This window comes from Ovis canadensis, chromosome 1, assembly GCF_042477335.2.
Source record: "Ovis canadensis isolate MfBH-ARS-UI-01 breed Bighorn chromosome 1, ARS-UI_OviCan_v2, whole genome shotgun sequence".
In the NCBI taxonomy this organism is placed as follows: domain Eukaryota; kingdom Metazoa; phylum Chordata; class Mammalia; order Artiodactyla; family Bovidae; genus Ovis; species Ovis canadensis.
This window is the reverse complement of record NC_091245.1, coordinates 105,027,872-105,046,391: the sequence shown is the minus strand read 5'-3', so window position 1 is coordinate 105,046,391 and position 18,520 is coordinate 105,027,872. Positions and strand designations below refer to the sequence as shown.

At 43.7% G+C, this 18,520-nt stretch overlaps 1 protein-coding gene across 8 annotated transcripts in view; it reads left to right on the top strand.

The window, feature by feature from the left end:
* The window catches only part of GATAD2B (GATA zinc finger domain containing 2B), a 76,393-nt gene extending 62,750 nt beyond the window's left edge, over nt 1-13,643 (top strand). For 3 of the 8 annotated variants that reach the window (XM_069542883.1, XM_069542846.1, XM_069542900.1), the window contains 10 exons: nt 1,470-1,805; nt 5,733-5,862; nt 6,450-6,581; nt 6,881-7,009; nt 7,437-7,607; nt 8,350-8,662; nt 9,414-9,616; nt 10,543-10,653; nt 10,809-10,926; nt 11,585-13,643. In XM_069542883.1, the coding sequence (XP_069398984.1) occupies nt 1,471-1,805; nt 5,733-5,862; nt 6,450-6,581; nt 6,881-7,009; nt 7,437-7,607; nt 8,350-8,662; nt 9,414-9,616; nt 10,543-10,653; nt 10,809-10,926; nt 11,585-11,718 (1,776 nt within the window). In that variant the 5' untranslated portion in view covers nt 1,470 and the 3' untranslated portion in view covers nt 11,719-13,643. Of the gene's footprint in view, nt 1-1,244; nt 1,355-1,469; nt 1,806-5,732; nt 5,863-6,449; nt 6,582-6,880; nt 7,010-7,436; nt 7,608-8,346; nt 8,663-9,413; nt 9,617-10,542; nt 10,654-10,808; nt 10,927-11,584 lie in introns of those variants that run through there. The other 5 variants (XM_069542857.1, XM_069542836.1, XM_069542874.1 and 2 more) reach the window with 3 other exon arrangements.
* Nucleotides 13,644-18,520: the final 4,877 nt, after the last annotated feature.

Below are 18,520 nucleotides of genomic sequence, written 5' to 3'. Positions count from 1 at the left end.
GCAAATTTAGAGATAAATTCAATTAGGTATAGAGGTAAAGGGGGAAGAGAGTGACTGCTAATAGGTGTAGGGTTTTTTTTTAAGGAGGAGATAATGAAAATATTCTAATACTGATTGTGGTGATCATTGCACAACTCTGTGGGTGTACTAAAAACCACTTAATTATACACTTTAAATAGGTGAACTGTATGAAATGTGAATTATATCTCAACAAGGCTGTTCTTTGAAAAAGGGAAGAGTTAAAAAACATTACTTGAAAATTCAGAGGTCTGAGTTCTGACTTCTCTCTGTTCTCCAAAAGTTCTGTTTCCTTTTGTTGGAAATTCTTTTGTTGGTTACTCTTTTTCCTTATTATAATTAGAAGAGTTATATTTTACTCTGCACTACAGGAAGGAAGATGCTGCAGGCACATACATACTTTTCTTTGTAAGAGCACCAGTTAACACTGGTAATCTGCTCTGTCCTACTACTTGAGTCTGTGAATTATCAAGCTGAATCTTGTATCTTATGTGTGAAAGTTCTATCCTGAGGGCATAGAAATTAAATTTTACTGAACGCTTTTCTGAGTACCCACTCTTACAGATGAAAGTTGAGATTTGGGAAGGTAAAGTCACTTGTCAAATGTCCGACCTGTAAAAGTCAAGAGCAGTTAGAACCTATGTTTTGATGCCTCAAAAGATTTTCTTTCCAGTGACACATTGCTGTTTCCTACCAGCAAGGTAACCCTGGATTTGCAAGTGTTGGAGAAATTTTGCAGCTAGATTTTGTTAGTGTAACAAATCAAAATGAGAAGGAAAAATGATAATTAGCTTGCCTGTAATTTTGCTGTGAGAGTAAAGAACATAGTACCTTTTACCTTCCTATGTGCCTGAGTTCTTTGCTGAACAAAGTATCTTAAGATACTGAATCTGTATAGAATTGAGGGCAGATAACAGTGGGCCCCTCTGACCCTTGCTATATCCAGACAACTGAGGATTTCTGTTAGATGCCCTTTGTCTAATTAATCTTTCTCATATTTCTCCATCAGTAAGATAGGCCAGTTAAAGATATGCATGGGTGACCTGAGGAACCTCCCATTCATAAAAGAGTCTTTTCTAGGAGAAGAATTTGGCATGAGAGTTAAAACCAAAGCATCTGACTTTGAGCATGCATATACAAAAGGCCAGTCACAAAAGGATGTTTACTTTTTTGAGAGATGTAGGTTCTTAATGGATTATCTCAGTGAGTATGGTCTTTGGTTTCAGACATCTGCACAGTAAGAACCTCGATGACTGGAAGGCATTTGGAGGTTTATTTTCACTGCTGAGCTTGAGATGATACCTCCTTTAATACAGATCATCTAGGAAGTTATAAGGTAGAATGTTAGCTCAGTTAACTTTGACCTTCCGTTTATATGCCTGTGATTCTTCTTTCCTGTGGACTGTTTAAGGGACTTTATTCTGATTACACTCGAATGTTTCTTTCCATAGGATGGATAGAATGACAGAGGATGCTCTTCGCCTGAATCTGTTGAAGCGGAGCTTGGACCCAGCTGATGAGCGAGATGATGTCCTGGCTAAACGACTCAAAATGGAAGGGCATGAGGCCATGGAACGTCTGAAAATGTTGGCACTGCTCAAACGAAAGGATTTGGCAAATCTTGAGGTGCCACATGAGTTACCCACTAAACAAGATGGCAGTGGAGTCAAGGGCTATGAAGAGAAGCTTAATGGGAATCTCAGGCCTCATGGAGACAACAGGACTGCTGGAAGGCCAGGCAAAGAAAACATCAATGATGAACCTGTAGATATGAGTGCCAGACGGAGGTATGGCTTGATTCAGCTGCCTCCATAGTTAAGGTCTTCTCATAAACTAAGCCTATGGAAAAGTAATGAATTCCAATGAGAGGAAGGGGTTTTTCTTCCTAAAGCTTCTTGAATGAAGGTGTATCTGTGCCATCTAGCTTGACCGTGAATTCCTCTTATTTCCGAATGAAAATAAGTGCCTCTAAAAATTATTATCCTTAAGATAAAGTAGCCATTGCTGGATCAAGGAGGCAGGAAGAGTTGGTACCCCAACTAGAAGTGAGTTAATATACTTTCAGTCTAATTTTAGGCCGTTTTAGGAGGCAAAAACAGTCATTTCTTCAGATCGTCCCGGGAGTTTTGAGATATGTTTATTATGGATACCCAGCTTTTATTACCTCCAAGAGTATGGGCCTCTCTTTTCTTGTGTGTTCTGTCTTCTTCATGTGCTAATCATCTGCATTTTTACTTCATTTGTGCCACATTCCCCAAACCCCAAACATGCATGCACATTCACATTCACTTACACAAGTACCCTCATGCTTGTGCTCTCTCTCACATACACAGAACAAGGAAGAAGGAAAAAGGAATGGTTATAATCTTACTTAGGTTTCTTTCTCTACCTTTTCTTGTTAACTTGTAGAATTGTCCCAGAGTTATTTTTTTTAAATCACACCCAATAGGGGAACAATATTCTTGGTAAATAGCATTAAAAACCCTTAAGAAACGTCAGAAAAGTTCTATAGAGGTTGTGGAAGAAGAGACAAATTTTTTGGAGCAATATGTAGTATCAGCAAAGTATTATAGACTAACCCTTAGACCTTTTTAGGAAAAAAAGAAAAGTGGATGAATGAGATAATGCACCTGAGCAATCCACTTGCCCCGTAATCACCCTTAACCTTCTGGAACAAATGACTAATCCTCCTTCACTGGGGTCAATGAAGAGGAGAAATGTTAGGTGGATTCCTTACATCCAAATTTGGAACTGAAAATGTATTTTTCATAGAAACATTGTTACACATTTTGGTAAGATCTCCGTGGTGTTGGAATTGTACTATATCACAGATAAATTCTGTTGAAAGAGTACCCTGAAAACTCTCCCATTGCATTTAATTTTATTAGAGGATTGAACTTTTGAAACTTGATTCTTTGGAAACTAGGAACTGTTCTTAACGTTCTCTAGGAAAAGAGGCTTGATGTAAACCATCTAGATCCCCATTCTGCATGAAAAAAATAGGCCCTGTCTGCCCTGTCGCTCTTCTTCCTTTCACCAGACCAGATACACTGACAGCTATTTCCATTTAGCCTCAAGCTTTTTGTAAGAAGAAATAAGATTGATAGATTGCTCACCATGGAGAACAATGGTTTCTTTGATGTGAATAAAAGGAGGAGGGACTTTAAAGGCAAAAAGAAGGAAGGGCTCTTGAAACGATAGCCATATCATAATTGTCTAAATATCTTTTTTTTTGCAATCAATTATGCAAGTTATGGTATCCGTGAAATAAGATATGCATGAAACCAGCACTGCTTAGGTTTTGGAATGCTATCGAGACATGGCAGTTCTGGTTTTGTTTTTATTACCTGGATAAAGATTCGGAATTTTATAGTTTCTGGGAATCTGCCAGTTGAGTTACAAAGTGATAACAGCAGCACGTCTGGCTTTCAATAATATCTAATTGGTAGGGTTTCATACTTAAGATGGAGAAGGCGATGGCATCCCACTCCAGTACTCTTGCCTGGAAAATCCCACGGACAGAGGAGCCTGGTAGGCTACAGTCCATGGGGTTGCGAAGAGTTGGACACAACTGAGCGACTTCATTTTCACTTTTCACTTTCATGCATTGGAGAAGGAAATGGCAACCCACTCCAATGTTGTTGGCTGGAGAATCCCAAGGACGGGGGAGCCTGGTGGGCTGCCGTCTGTGGGGTCACACAGTCTCGGACACAACTGAAGTGACTTAGCAGCAGCAGCATACTTAGGAACAGCAAGTATTGTAAATCATATGTATGTTTGGGAAAGTAGCAAAATAACTTCTGGCCCCAGAAAAGTGTAATAAAAAGCCAGAGTTCCAGGTCAAAAGTGAAAAAAAAAAAAACAAATTGAGGAATGAAACTTGACTTGGGCTTTTCCTTACCTGTGCTATCCGTGTACTATGAGTCAGTTATATTTGGGAATGAAGTATCATTTAGGGTTTTCTCAGATACAACTTCCTGATAGGTGTCGCTCAATTCCCAAATCTCCATACTGTAACGTCTCTGCTTGTTCTGGTGCTGGGTAGTCCTTAAGTGATAGGTGCCACTCATTTGAGCAAGGAGAATTCCTTAGGTTAGAAACAATTTGTGAAGTATGTATCCAGCCGGGCCAGGATGGAAAGAGCTTCTGACTGTTGATGCAGACATTGGGGAATCATGTAGAAGAAAGAAATCTACCAGACCTCAAAGTTGTTTACTTACGTTAGGGATGGGAGTGGGGCATGAAGGAATATAGAAACGATAAATAAAAATGCCGTATGTTTAGGCCTGACCATTACTCCAGGAACTGGAGGTTAGAGTATAAAATGTTCTTTTCTCCCTTTAGTGACTTCTTTTTTCTGTAACCCTACATTTTCAGCTTGTGTCTGTGACCAGTGGTTATAAAGTGATACAGGCAAATTTAGTAATCCCCAAGATAGTTATTATTATCACTGTCTTCCTAATTTATTTCCTCAGCTAAGCTTGCTTGTTTTGTTAACCTCAGTTTTACCCTGTTGAGGAATTGAATGCCTATCCCAACCATCCAAGGTGCCTTGTTCAAAAGGCATCCAAGTCCCAATGGCATCTGAGACAAGAACCCCTGAGAAATGGTCAAGAGGCTCTCAGGACTAAAGATCTGTAGTTATAAAAGGTTTGAGTTACAAGTTTAAGTAAGACCTAAGAATACATTGTTTTAGACCTACATACTCCTGACTACACTGTAGATTTCAAAAAAGTAGTCAGTGAAGTTATCTGAGTTAAGAAATCAAGAGAGAATTATAGGATATGGTCATTGACTTGGGAACCTCAGGCAGTTAGAATTTGCAGGATTCTTGTTATCTAGGTGTTAAAAAGTGAGTGCCATTTTTTATTTTAGAGGGACAAGATGCTTTTTAAGACTAGCCCCAGAAAGATCAAAACTAAAGTTGTCTAATAACTAGAATTGGCCATAGGGCATAGCCAGTGTGAAAGGTTTAGATTTCAGAGTCATTTCTAGACAGTTTTTTCCCTGAGGGAAGATGGTAAGTAGAACTTGCAAGTAGGTGCAAGACCCATACATTTAATTGTGGAGTTTCAGTCCTCCAGAAGGCTGTAGACATTATACTTAGCACTGTCCATTCTCTCAAGCCATTGACAACAGTACCTTCTTTTGGCCTAAACCCATGACAGGATAGACTTCACTGGAGTTGCCACATAACCTCCTTTCTTGTAAATCTTCAGATAGCCAGGATCATGTTCTTATCAGTATTATCATACTGATACAATGCCCCCTTAGCAACGTGTTCTTTGTACCTGGGGTGGACAAGTAGGCTCTACTGCCTTTGCCTTTCTTCCCCTGTCAGGCTAACCATTTCCTTCTTGAACCTCAAGACAAGCCAAAAGGAGACTGAGATATAAGGAAAGCACTTGGAATTTTTATTAAAATTGGTATGATAAAACCACTTATCTCTTACTTTCATTCCTAAACCCATTCAGTGTCTTTGTGTCTGGATCCTCTATAAGGAATTTAGATGGGAAAAGTTCTTCTGCTGTGGTTTTGTCAACACTTCCATTTTGGTTTCTTCTTTATCCTTTGATTTGGATGTCTCTGTCTTCCCTGGGTGAATCAGAATAGATTTAAGTTTCCTTGGATTTCTTTGTTCAGTGTAGAAAAGTTTTCTTAACTTTTCTATGAACTTTGTTGGAAATACCTTAATTTTTCCTTTTCTTGTCCAGTGAACCAGACCGAGGAAGACTAACTCCCTCCCCAGACATCATTGTTTTGTCTGATAATGAGGCTTCCAGCCCCCGTTCCAGCTCCCGAATGGAAGAAAGACTCAAAGCAGCCAACCTAGAGATGTTTAAGGTAAAAAAAAAGATTCCTTTCATCATTTCTTGCTTCTACTCTTCTTTTTAATTCCCTGAGAGTCCCATTTCTGGGGTTTTTTTTAGTGTTTACTTTTTGGATCTAAATAACTACAAGTGGAGAAGAAAGTTTGAAAAAGTGTAGTTTATCTTTGGAAAATGAAAACTTCATAATTCAGATCATGTAAACTCAATTCTTAGCTAGAAATACCTTTTATACTGTATCCTGGGTCTCCGAACATGGGGGAATTCCTAAGTTTTTATGTATTTCTGGAGGAAACATGGGTTTAAAAGATTAAGGAACATTATTTTCAAGGAAAGCAATATCTCCCTTTGGCCATTCTTCTGCTAGGAATCTGGTTAGCATTTATATATGATCTCTTCTTTCATTCTGTAAGCTATTTTTGAATACCTAACGAATACCAGGCACTGTGCCAGACTATGTGCTAGGAACACAAAGGTAACAATTCCATTGCACCTGTGCTTCTTGTGGAAGATGAAGGTTTTCGACCTAAAACAATAGATCATCTTGCAGGAATGAACTCTGAGTAACTGCTGCTATAGCTGATAGTCTCCATGTTTCCTCAGGGGAAAGGCATTGAAGAACGGCAGCAACTCATCAAGCAGCTGAGAGATGAGCTGCGATTGGAAGAAGCCCGACTGGTGCTGTTAAAGAAACTGAGACAGAGTCAGCTGCAGAAAGAGAACGTGGTCCAGAAGGTACTGTGCCCAAGAGACAGAGGACTAGCAGAAAGCAAGGAAACCGAGAAAGGGCCGCCCCAGCTAGATTCAGCAGGGTGCCTCATTCTTCTCTGGTCCCCTGGGTTTTAGTCTCTAGGAATAGTGTTATTTTTTTATTTGGGGCCTTAATCAAGAAAACTGTGGTTCTGTTTTTTCATTTTCCCTTCTGGTCAACAGGAGCTTCAGACTGACAAGGAGTTTTGAAAGTCTAGAAGTGTACAGATTTCTACCTCTGATTACTAGCCCTTTCCACTGTCTCATTTTCTCCTCTCTCCCAGACTCCAGTTGTACAGAATGCAGCATCTATTGTTCAGCCATCTCCTGCCCATGTGGGACAGCAAGGCCTGTCCAAGCTTCCCTCCCGGCCTGGGGCCCAAGGGGTTGAACAGAATTTGAGAACATTACAGGTATGTTACCCATAGTGTGATCTTAGTTTCAGGGAACTCTGTTATCCTATCTCGGTTCCGGGGCTTTTGTGAAGATCACAGAAAGAACCTGGCCTCGATAGACATGTCATTATTATCAATAGTCCTGTTGGTCCTTAATGGCGTGATTCAGTCTGCAGTAGAAGGATGAGTAACTAATCTTCCCACTGTAGTCTTTCTACTTCTTAGCCCTTTTCCATAGAGGGTTAAGATAGTTTATACCAAAAAACCAGGGAATTCCTAAGTACTAATCAAGTTTTACAGTGATGGAAGATTTATCCCATAGATCATTAGACAGAATTACCAAGTCTGACTATGTTTCTACTTAGATACATATTATAGACAGTGTTTTCTGTTTGGCATTTGTGAGGCATTTTGCCACCTATGACTGTATCTTTTCACACTTCAGGGTCACAGTGTCATCCGTTCAGCGACCAATACCACCCTCCCACACATGTTAATGTCTCAACGTGTGATTGCGCCAAACCCAGCCCAGCTACAGGGTCAGCGGGGCCCACCTAAGCCTGGCCTTGTACGCACCACAACACCCAATATGAATCCCACCATCAATTACCAACCGGTAAGAGGGAACCCTAATATAGAAACAGAAAAATCTTTTATTTGCTTTCCCTGTTGAAAAAGTCATACATTTTAACTTTTTGGACTAGGACAACAAAGGAAATTTTGGTGGGTTGACAGTGGTCCCAAAAGTTAAATCATGAGGAATTGTATGAATATAGCATGTGTGTGCTTAGTCACTAAGTTGTGTCTGACTCTTCGCAACCCCATGGACTATAGCCCACCAGGCTCATCTGTCCATGGAGTTTCCCAGGTAAGAATACTGGAGTGGGTTGCCATTTACTCCTCCAGGGGATCTTCCCAACCCAGGGATCAAACTCAAGTCTCCTCCATCTCCTACATTGGCAGGTGGATTCTTGACCACTGAGCCCCTGGGAAGCCCACGTGAATATAGTAGCAGAGAAGAAGGGTTATATGCAGAGAAGAAGGGTTATGAGCAGCAATAAGCTAAAATATGTCTAGAAGAAAGCTAGAGGGAAGCTAAGGAATAAGAAGCATAAAGGATGTAAGACAAAGAATCCTGAATCTTTGCAGTTTTAGTTCATAGCCACTGTCATTCTCCTTTCCTGTGTGCCAAAATCCTTTTTCAGTGGAGAAGTTGGACACCTCATGTCATTTTCTGAGTTTGGGGGAAGCTGTGTAGGTCAGACTAGGATCAGATAATGTTCTTTGCCACAAAAGTAAAAATCGGTGCTTTCTCCCACATATCATCACTGACCCATACACTCAATCTGTTTCAGCAGTCAAGTTCTTCTGTTCCCTGTCAGCGCACAACATCCTCTGCCATCTATATGAATCTTGCCTCCCATATCCAGCCAGGGACCGTGAACAGAGTGTCCTCACCACTCCCTAGCCCCAGCGCCATGACAGATGCCGCCAACTCACAGGCTGCAGCCAAATTGGCTCTTCGCAAACAGCTGGAAAAGACACTCTTGGAGATTCCACCCCCTAAACCACCTGCTCCCTTGCTTCACTTCCTGCCTAGTGCAGCCAATAGCGAGTTCATCTACATGGTAGGCTTGGAGGAAGTCGTACAGAGTGTCATCGACAGCCAAGGTAAGGCTGTTTGTTGGCCAGTCTTTTTATCTAAGCAGTAAGTTGCCAAACCTGATTAATATGGACAGAGTATCACATAGTACTGTGTAATATTAAATAACCTCTCTCTGACTTTTACCAAACCACTCCCATCCTTTATTCAGAGGCTGTTTAGAAACAGCATATCAAAAAGCTTTTTGTGTGTCTGTATGTTGTAGGCCTAATATTTTTATTGTGTATTTTATATAGCTTGTCGGGTTTTTTTTCCAGCATATCATTTAGCTCTTTTTAAAAATTATCTATTTTCGGCCACACTGGCTCTTCATTGCTGCATAGGGCCTGTGTCTAGTGGCAGCACGCAGGGGTTGCTCTCTATTTGCAGTGTGTGGGCTGGAGCTTTGACTCTGACACACATTTTCTTTTCAATATTGCATAATAGGAAATCAGAAAACTTGAGTTTTTATCATCCCAGTTTTGTCATTTGAAGCTGTGTTTCTTAGACTTAGTTTCCTCATTTGTAAATAGGGATCAGTTAGTTCAGTTCAGTCACTCAGTCGTGTCCAACTCCTTGCAACCCCATGAACTGATGGTACTATCTAATTCCCTAAAGTGATACTTTGTAATCAAATGAAATGTAAATATTTTATAAATTTCAGAGTCACTTTTTTAATTCAGCAGAGTAAACTCCTGGAAAAAGATTCATCTGATGAAGAGAAACAGGAGATGGAGAGGAAATGTGAAACCACTGATTATTCTTTTTGTTGGCATCTAGGGAAAAGCTGTGCCTCTCTTCTGCGGGTCGAACCCTTTGTTTGTGCCCAGTGCCGCACAGACTTCACCCCTCACTGGAAGCAGGAGAAGAATGGTAAGATTCTATGTGAGCAGTGTATGACCTCCAACCAGAAGAAGGCTCTAAAGGCAGAACACACCAACCGGCTGAAAAATGCTTTTGTTAAAGCCCTACAGCAGGAACAGGTAAGAATTCTGACTTCTCACCAGCCACCTGTCCAGGTTGGATTTTACTAAAAGGCAGTTCTTTCTAGTTTAGAGGAGTTGTCTGTGTGAACACTACAGTCCAGGTGATCTTGGTTCTGAAGCGAAGTTCCTTGAACCTAGAGACCTGAGTTCCCTTAATACCCTTCTTACCATTCTGCCTCTCCCACTTCCATGTGACTACTGATTGAGTAAGAGTTTAATGACACGTGATGTCTGAGGTTAAGGGAAAGGGACAAAAGGCTGAGAATCTTGGCTTTCCCTGATAGCACTGAGGAAATTCCTCTATTATTGACTTCATTTCCTCAAACAAATGGATTTTGGTAAAAAGGATTTATATTTGTACTAGAACTTTCTTTTAGAGAAGTAATTATCTGCAGTCCATATTTGACAAAGAAATGACAAAGGGAAGGGTAAATTATAAAGTAGCCCAGTGAAGATTAGTGATTGCTAGTGTGTGTGAATTCTTCATACAGTATTAATAGAATGAGAATATCTTGGAGCAGGGAAGAGGTATTGGGAAGCTCAGATTATTTTCTGCCCCACCGCCCATCAGACCCCTCTGGGTAGCATCATGGGTCTTCTGGAAAATGGGTAGACAGGAGTCAAAAATAAAACTTCACTAACTCTCATCGGCCTTAATTACTTACATTAGTCGGCTCATCACCACCACCTAGCTCTCCAGCCAGCTTCTGAGAGCCAGCTTTCCTGGAGAGAGGGACTCCTTAAGCATTGAAGCATTGAGGTTGCTATACCCAGAGATCCTACTGCAACTACCCCACCAGACTCTTTTGCCTTTTCCGTATCCCTCCAGCTAGCTGGCACCGTTAGAGATAAGAAGACCTCTAGGTTTTTTGGTTAGGAAATTGGGTGCTGTCCTGTCCAACTTACCTGATGACTCCCAACAGGAAATTGAACAGCGATTACAGCAGCAGGCAGCCCTCTCCCCCACTACGGCTCCAGCTGTGTCCAGTGTCAGTAAACAAGAGACCATAATGAGACATCATACGCTTCGGCAGGTGAGGATTTCTCTTGAGGTTTTGTCAGTCATTTATTCCAGTTCGTCCTTTGTTCTGTGGAAAATCATATTGCTCTTCTGTACTCCTATTCTTTGCTCCCCCTTACACCTTCCATTGTGGCAAAGTTATGATTGCTCATCTCCTCATCATTGCAGGCTCCGCAGCCCCAAAGCAGCCTCCAGCGTGGTATACCCACATCTGCCCGTTCCATGCTTTCCAACTTTGCACAGGCACCCCAGCTGTCTGTGCCGGGGGGCCTCCTTGGTATGCCAGGTAAGAAGGGCTGATCTGAGAACTTTTCTCGGGAATTGACTAGCTAGTTTGCAGTTCTTTAGCAGTTCCTTTGGGTGATTGTTCTGTCTTTTGTTTTCTGCTCTTTCTTTAGGCCCTCCTCCCTTCACTCTTGTTATTCGTCAAATGTTTGCTGAATCCATATTACATGCCAGGCACAGTACGCTAAGGTTTTGGTGGTGAAAATGACATAGTCCTCTCTAGTGTGCCCTTTTGGTGGGCATGTGGTTATTTATCTCTTTTGGCCAGAATAGCAGGGTTAACTGTCCTGATCCTGGTTGAGTGACCTAGGCAAGTTTCTTCAAGGTCAGCAGCCCCCAAACCAAAGCTGATTCAATAATTCCCCTCTCTTTGTCTTGATTAGTTTCCTCTCACCACCATTTTCTTTGACTCTTCTATACCATCAAGACCATGTTGATTAGTCTGGTAGGTTTGAAGTTTGGGGAAGGCCTCTCTGCCTAAAGCTTGGGAGCAGGGTGGGTAAGTTGCTACTGAAATAAAGCTTAACTGAGTCTGGACTGATGTAGACAACTTCTAATGTTACCTCTGCATCTCCAAGACTGCAGCTTGTGGGCGTTGCGGAAGAAGGTATCATTTCCTCTTTTAATACCTGCCCTCCGCTTTTGTCTCCTGGGTCTAGGTGTCAACATTGCATACTTGAACACTGGTATCGGAGGACACAAAGCCCCCAGTCTGGCAGACCGACAGCGGGAATACCTTTTAGACATGATCCCTCCCCGGTCTATATCGCAGTCCATCAGTGGACAGAAATAACGCCTGTTCCACTTACACTGCCCCAACCTTGAATCCTTTACCCCTCTCCTCTCCCATTGTCCCCAACTTCCGTCGCATGCAGTGCCTGTACTGGTGCCTACCATACACGGAAAACAAAACAGAAAAACAGAAGACAAAAAGTAGGAATCAACAAGAAAACACACGCCCTGCCCCACCACCTCCCCTTTATTTTACACTGCTGCGATCTGTTCCGTCACTTTCTCTCTTCAGTTTTAATAGCGAGGTGGATCTCTGCCTCTGATAGAGGTCAGAATGAGGTCCTGGGGAGAAATCTAAGCCCTTTGATGTGTGTTTCTAAAGTTTGTTTTTATGCTTTAATTATTATTATCATTTTTAATGATGTTGTGTGTCCTCCCTTTGTTCAGTGGACGGTTAAACCTTTTTATTTTCACCCAGTATTTTTTTTCTCTTTTCTTTTGTCTTTTTTCTTTTTTGTAAACACAAATGACATTCAATTAAGTGATAGGAGCATTGCAGTAGGGTCCCCAGCTGCCAAGTAGGACGTGACTGGGAGTGTTAGGGGCAAAAGTTTTTAATGCACTTAACCCAGGGTTTGGGGGGAGGTGGTGGCATCAAACAAGGAGGATAGCACACCAGTTGTGGGGTGTCTCTGAGCTGGACAGTTCAGAAGGCAGTGTTGAGTATTGAAGTTGGGCTCTAAGAAGGAGGGGAAAGAGCCTGGAAGGAGAAGCTTTAAAACGTAACCACTCTCAAAGTGACCCATAGAGAAGAGAGAGAAAGGGGCATGACAGTGAACATAAGTTGAGCCAAGGAGGACTGAGACCACGCCCTAGCCTTCTGGATGCTGGGCGAATGAGATTGGCCTCCTGACCCCAGTGGAGACGCAGAAGACAATTCCAGGCCAACTAGCCCCAGGTTATTTCATCTTATTTTTTTGTAAAGTTCTCCCCCATCCCCATCTCCTTTCTTTTCTTTTTTAAAAAATCCTAATCTGCCCTCAGTAACCATAGCCCCATCTGTAATATAGAGTGGCTGCTCCCAGCCTGACTTTGCTGGGTGTCCTGGAAGTTGGATGGGCATGAGTGAGTGAAATGTCAAAGGGAGGAAATAGAGGAAGAAAGAAAGAGGGGTTTCCCTCCCAACAGTTGCGACTTTCTGTTTGTCTCTACCTTCTGAGTGCCAGGAGGTGAGGGTGAGGGCACCTAATCAGGTTGGAGCCCTACCTGGCCCTGCTGCGCTAACTGCAGAGCTGACCGCTCACAGCTGAACAGTTCATGTCAAAACCAATCCTGGACCTGTGCTATAAAAGTAGTAGTTGTCTTGTTTCTCCCCAGAATTCTATAAATTTTGCTTTCTTGTTTGTTTTTATTCTTTTCTTAAGTGCTACTAATGTAGAGAATGAATTGAATTGTGCAATGTTGCTGTTCTGGGGATTGGGGAGATGAGCATCCCATTTGCCCACACCGTGGGGGACGGGGGAAGGGGCCAGGCCGTTTTTGAGGTAAGGGAAGCCCATTAAAGGTAGGGGCTTCTGCTCGCTTCATAGTGGATGTCCACCTGCCTCTCCAGCTCTAATAAAAGCTGTCAGAGTTTGAGGAAGGGATACTCTCAGCAGAGAAGTGTGAAGAGGAGTGTAACGTTTTGCCCTTGAAAGCCACCTGGAGAGGTTCCCCCATTTTTATTTTTTAAAATTAAATAATTTTTTAAAGTAAGAAGGCACTTTTAAAATGAACACACACACAAACTGCACATCCTCCCCATAAAGTTTGGGGAGGGGATAGGAGGAGCTGGAATCAGGCTCAGTTCCCCCCACACTGGCCTCTACTCCCCATACTCCAGAGCCACTGTGGGTGATTATACTGGCCCTACGGGCCTTCCTGGCTTTTTTTCTTTCCTCCCTTTCCCCCAATTCATTGAGCACTTAATAAAGGAGCAGAGATGCAGCCTGTGTCTGGGCTCCCCAGTGGTGAAATGATCTGGAAGCTAGACGCTAGTAACAGGTAGTGATGGGGTTGTTTCGAGTATTTTTCTGGGGAATGTGGAACCCCTGACTAAGTGGTGGGAGAGGGAGGGGGGTTAGTGGAACTGGGTCTGGGATTATTTTAAAATTATATATATATATATAAAGATATATTCTTACATCTTTCCTTTGCCCTCTGTGCTTTGAAAGCACTGGATAAATCGTTTGGTTTTGCTTTTCTCTCTTCCACGAAATTGGAAGCTTTTTAAAAAATATTTTCCCTGCAAGTCATCTTGCCTTGTGGCATGTCTGTCTAGCCTCCCCCCCCACCCCCCGCCCCATGATGAAGTGCCATTTCTGTTATGTCTCCCCTCCCCCAGCTCAGAGGTGCTCAGAGGTACGAGGTGCCCAAGTTTGTCAGTTGAGATTAAAAGTAAGGAACAGAGAATGTGCAATACCGTCTGGCTGGGGGCTGTCCCTGCCCTGAGCTGAATCCCTTCCCTGGGAGCCAGGCCACCTTTGAATGGGGTTTGGAAGTAAGATGTGTAGAGACAGGGGATGATGGGGAAGGAAAGCCTGTAGTCACGTGCCTGCCAAGGTGCTGAGGCGATAGGGGAGAGGGTGGAGTCTTCCCTGTTTTTATCCCCTCAGGGTCAGTTACATAGAGGCTGCTTGTTGACTAGTATAGCTCCGTGACCCTTTGCTCAATCGCTGAGGTTTGATTTCTTACCCCCTCTTATCCCCATTTTCATACCCTTCCCAGGGATTAGTGATGGGGGTGAGGTTCCTCTAATCATGGTAAAGTATTAGCCTTCCACCTCCTCCCTTTTCCTCCTCCTCCCCCATCCTCTGTCTTCCTCATTTCTCTCCTTTTTCATCACTGATTGCCTTGTGTCCCTCCAAGTCTATTGCTGTCCATCCCCAGGCCTTGGGCCCCATAGACACTAAACCTCATGCCCTAAAGATAGGGTTTAGAAAGACCCTCTGTACAGAGTTATCCTTCACCCCTGGAGCCCTGAAGCTCAGGGTGATACTAGAGTGAGGATCCCACCAGTTTTGCCTGGCTTCCTCCATCACCAGAGGCTTTAAAAGTAGTAGTTTATGGACAGTGGCTTACTCTCTCTAAGCCTGATACGGGTGAATGAGCAGTAAGGCTTTGGTAAAACTGAGGGACAGAGGTCCTTATTTGTCTTTTTTTTTTTCTTTTTCTTTTTCTTTTTGTCATTTGACCACAGCATCTGGACTTCTTTCATCCCTGGAATAAGTATTTTTTCCACATTTTTTGGATGTATGTATGGTAGACAATTTTTTTTTAAGACACAGAGATAAATGTTTTCCTGCTTTGGTTACCTTTCCTTTCCCCTTTAAAAGGAATTAGCTATAGAACTGCTTTGTAAAGATGCTTCTTGATATTTTACTTTTGTTCCTTTTCCCTAACCTCTCCCTTTTCTCCCCACTTCTCCAGAAGGCATAACCTTCTCTCCACACCCCCTACCCCCACCCCAGTCCTAGGCTCCCTTCCCCTCCAACAAGACCTTCATTAGCTTATGATATTTGCTGCCGAGATGTTATAACAAGGACTCATTCGTGTATATAAGCTATTTCTTGATCCATTTAAAAGGAATTGTACATTGTGTAGAAAAAAAAAAAACTGAAAAAGAGAAAAAAAAGCCCTAGCCATGGATATTGTGAAACCGTGTTATGTCATTTTGTAATGTGCCCGTTTGTGTATGATCCGTGCAAAAGGGTTTCTGGGGAAGGGGCGGGGGTCGGGAGGCAGGGCTGTGGAGGGTGGGGAGGGGAGTGGGCCGGGCCCAGCACACTGAGACTGGCAGCTGCTCCAACCCCATCCCTCCTTAGAGATGCCACCTCCCCCACCACCCACCCCTAATTTGTGCCTTGCCTCCCCACCCTGGAGTAGTCCCTCCGGGTCACCAGCACTGCCTTGGCAGAGCCCACTCCCTACCCTAACCTGCCCACCCTCCCTGCCCCCCAGCATTAGGTTGAGACTGTGGGGAAGTGCTGGGGGTTGGGAGGTAGCCGAGGAATGGGGCAGTTCCCGGGGGCATTGAAACCAAGTATTATTATGAATTGTAATTGTATTTGCACTGTTTTTTTTCTCTGATTGCATCAGCATATATACAATATACCTATATAACAAAATTCAGTGTCAAGCTTTCTTATGCAAGGGATTTCCCCACCCCCAAAAAAGAACCTAGTTTCATGGGCCTTTGAGGGTGTATTGTCAGGAGATGATAGAAATAATTTAAATAAGTCATCCTAAGAAAGTCTCCCTTAGGGGAGAGCCATATCCATCTGTGCACAGTTTTAGGCTTTGCAAATTGGGGTGAGGCTGGGTTACTGCAAGACTCCGAGACCAGACTGTAGAGAATAGAGAGAACCACAGCACAAAGGAGGTGGGATGGTGGCAGAGTCTGGAGACCTGGGGTTTAGTCTCGAGCTTTCCTGCTGACTTGTTATGTGACCTTTGATAGAGCTAATTTTCGGGGTCTCAGTTTTATTTGTGAAGTGATGGCAGGCAGGGGAGATCCTCTAGCCACCACGAAGTTTGTAAAGCTTTCTTCCCCAACTGAAAACAAAACAATTGAGGGGAGGAAACCAAAGTGGCTAGTACTGAAGTGGGTATATGTGTGACAGTGCCTGTGGAGAGCTGCCAGGCCCCTGCTGTTCCTTTTGGTTTAGGAAAGGCAGCAGAGTGATGTTTAGAACTTCAGTTAAATCTGGGACATCTTTGCCCTCATGCCTCTAGCCACCCAAGGGCAGGAACCAGGCCCCAAGCCCCACCTCACAAGCAACTGCCCTCAAGGGTGGTTGACCAATGAATACTCCAGGTTGGTGGTCACTCACACCCTTTGTGAGCTACAGAATGCAGATCTTTCCCCCATTTCTTGGTTGGAGAGCTCAGATATAGTCCACATCTTGTCTCCTTCCCTCAGATCTCATCTGAACCCCGTTAAAGGCAGCTCTCAACAGCTATTTCCTTCAGGGGCCCAGTTTCCCCACAGCCTGGGCTGAGTACTCCCACTGTAGGTTCTTGGCTGGTAAAGCCTGGAGAGGATATAGGATGGTGGGTGAAGCCCTGGTGAAGGTGGAAGGATAGATTGGTGGTGGGGGGTGGGGAGCAGGGAGGTGGGATGGGGAATGGCCTTCTCTGAATGGGGTGGGTGGGAGGGAAACAAGACCCTTTTGCACAACTCTTTTAAGTTTCCTTTTTTTAAAAAAAAAAAAAACTCATTCTGATTTTCTGCATTGTGTTTGGGAATTAAAATGAAAAAACTAAGACCAATAGAAACTGGTTTTCAAAAAGGCAAATACACTCCCATCTGTTTCAGATGCTGCTGAGCATTTCAGCGGTGACAGATTCAAATAATAAGCTAATTTTTGGAGAAAGGATTAAAAGAAAAAAAAACTTTGTAATATTTATCACTTGCAAGCTATGTTTAATAAAGAAAGGAATGGTTTCTAAACTTTCCTGTGGCTTGTGCTTTAGTCGTGGTGGAGGGTGGGGATGGCAGTTTGGTGGGAGAAATTTTAGGGGCGATTTGGAGATTGGCTATGATTTATACTCCCTGAAGTCAGTGGGGTACCTTTACAGTTTGTGTCCTTTCTTCAGTTGTGAGGGTTTAAAGCCCTTAACTATTTGTGTATTCTTGTTCCCCTCACTTTTATGTAGATCCATGTTCTGGAAGCCACTGATCCCACTTTAATTACCTGATGACTTAAGGTCTAAAGGTTTCCCGAAGGAGGCTGCATTTAACCCAGAGGCTGGACCTGCATCCTGTCCTAAGGAGAGATGTACCCTAGTCGTCCTTGGCCCTCCTCCTTACGCTGCTCTGGTCTCCAGTAACAGTTCTTTGTAGCATGCGGGTCTCTCCAGGGGGAGCCTTAAAACGGCCCACACTGTTCTTAGCAAGCTGCAGAATAAGGACTTCCTTAGTCGGAGTGCAACGTTCCCTGAAAGATCTGCGGCTGCCCTGTCCTGCCGTGTCACTCAGCTCCACTGCCCGAAGGTCTCCTTTCAATCCGGAACATTAATCAGATCCTAACTTATTTTTTCCATCTTGGTTTAGTTCCAGCAAAGCATTTAGACCTGGCCCACCCAGAGGAGAGGATGGCACTTCCTCAGGGAGCTAAAGTTTGGGGCTGTTCTTAACCTCTTGGTCCTCTGCCACTCTGTTTAGTCAAAGCTGCTTCTGCTCCTTGGGCGGCTGGGGAGGGGCAAGGCCCAGCCTTGCTGGAGTCTGGTCATTGGTACTAACGTCATTCTACAAGAGCACGGGGGAGACAGTGATTGGGATCCCACCAAGACCAGCAGACCGAGGGAGAGCCTGGGGCTTTGGTTTTAGGGCATGATAGGGCTGGACAAGGAGGGCCAGGGGCCAGCACTGCCACAGGTCAGCAGGGGCAGAGTGGGAAAGACATGCTCTTTGCACACCTAGAACGGAGGGGAATAGATGTGTAGGGTGCTTCACAGCCTCTGTGCTCATTCTACAAGGGATTCAAGGCCACCAAAACCACAGTGCAAACTAATAGCTCCTTTCAAAAACAGAAAAATGATGAGGGGTGCCTCCTGAGAAGGGGCCAATGCTTTGGATCTGGAAAGGTGGAGAGGGCCATTTGGTTGCTGAGAGAAGCGGTGCACGTGAGCTTAGATGTTGCAAATGCTTCTGGTGTTGGAACAAAGTGGCAGGGAGCTCGGAGCCCCTTTGCCCACCTGCCTTCTTAAAGCACCAGGACACGCGGGATGCCTGTCCCTGGGTCAGGCTCCAGCTTGGGCACAGGACAGACAGATTTCAGACAGGAGGTTCAGGTTGGAGCATGCGCCCCTTGCCCTGCTTC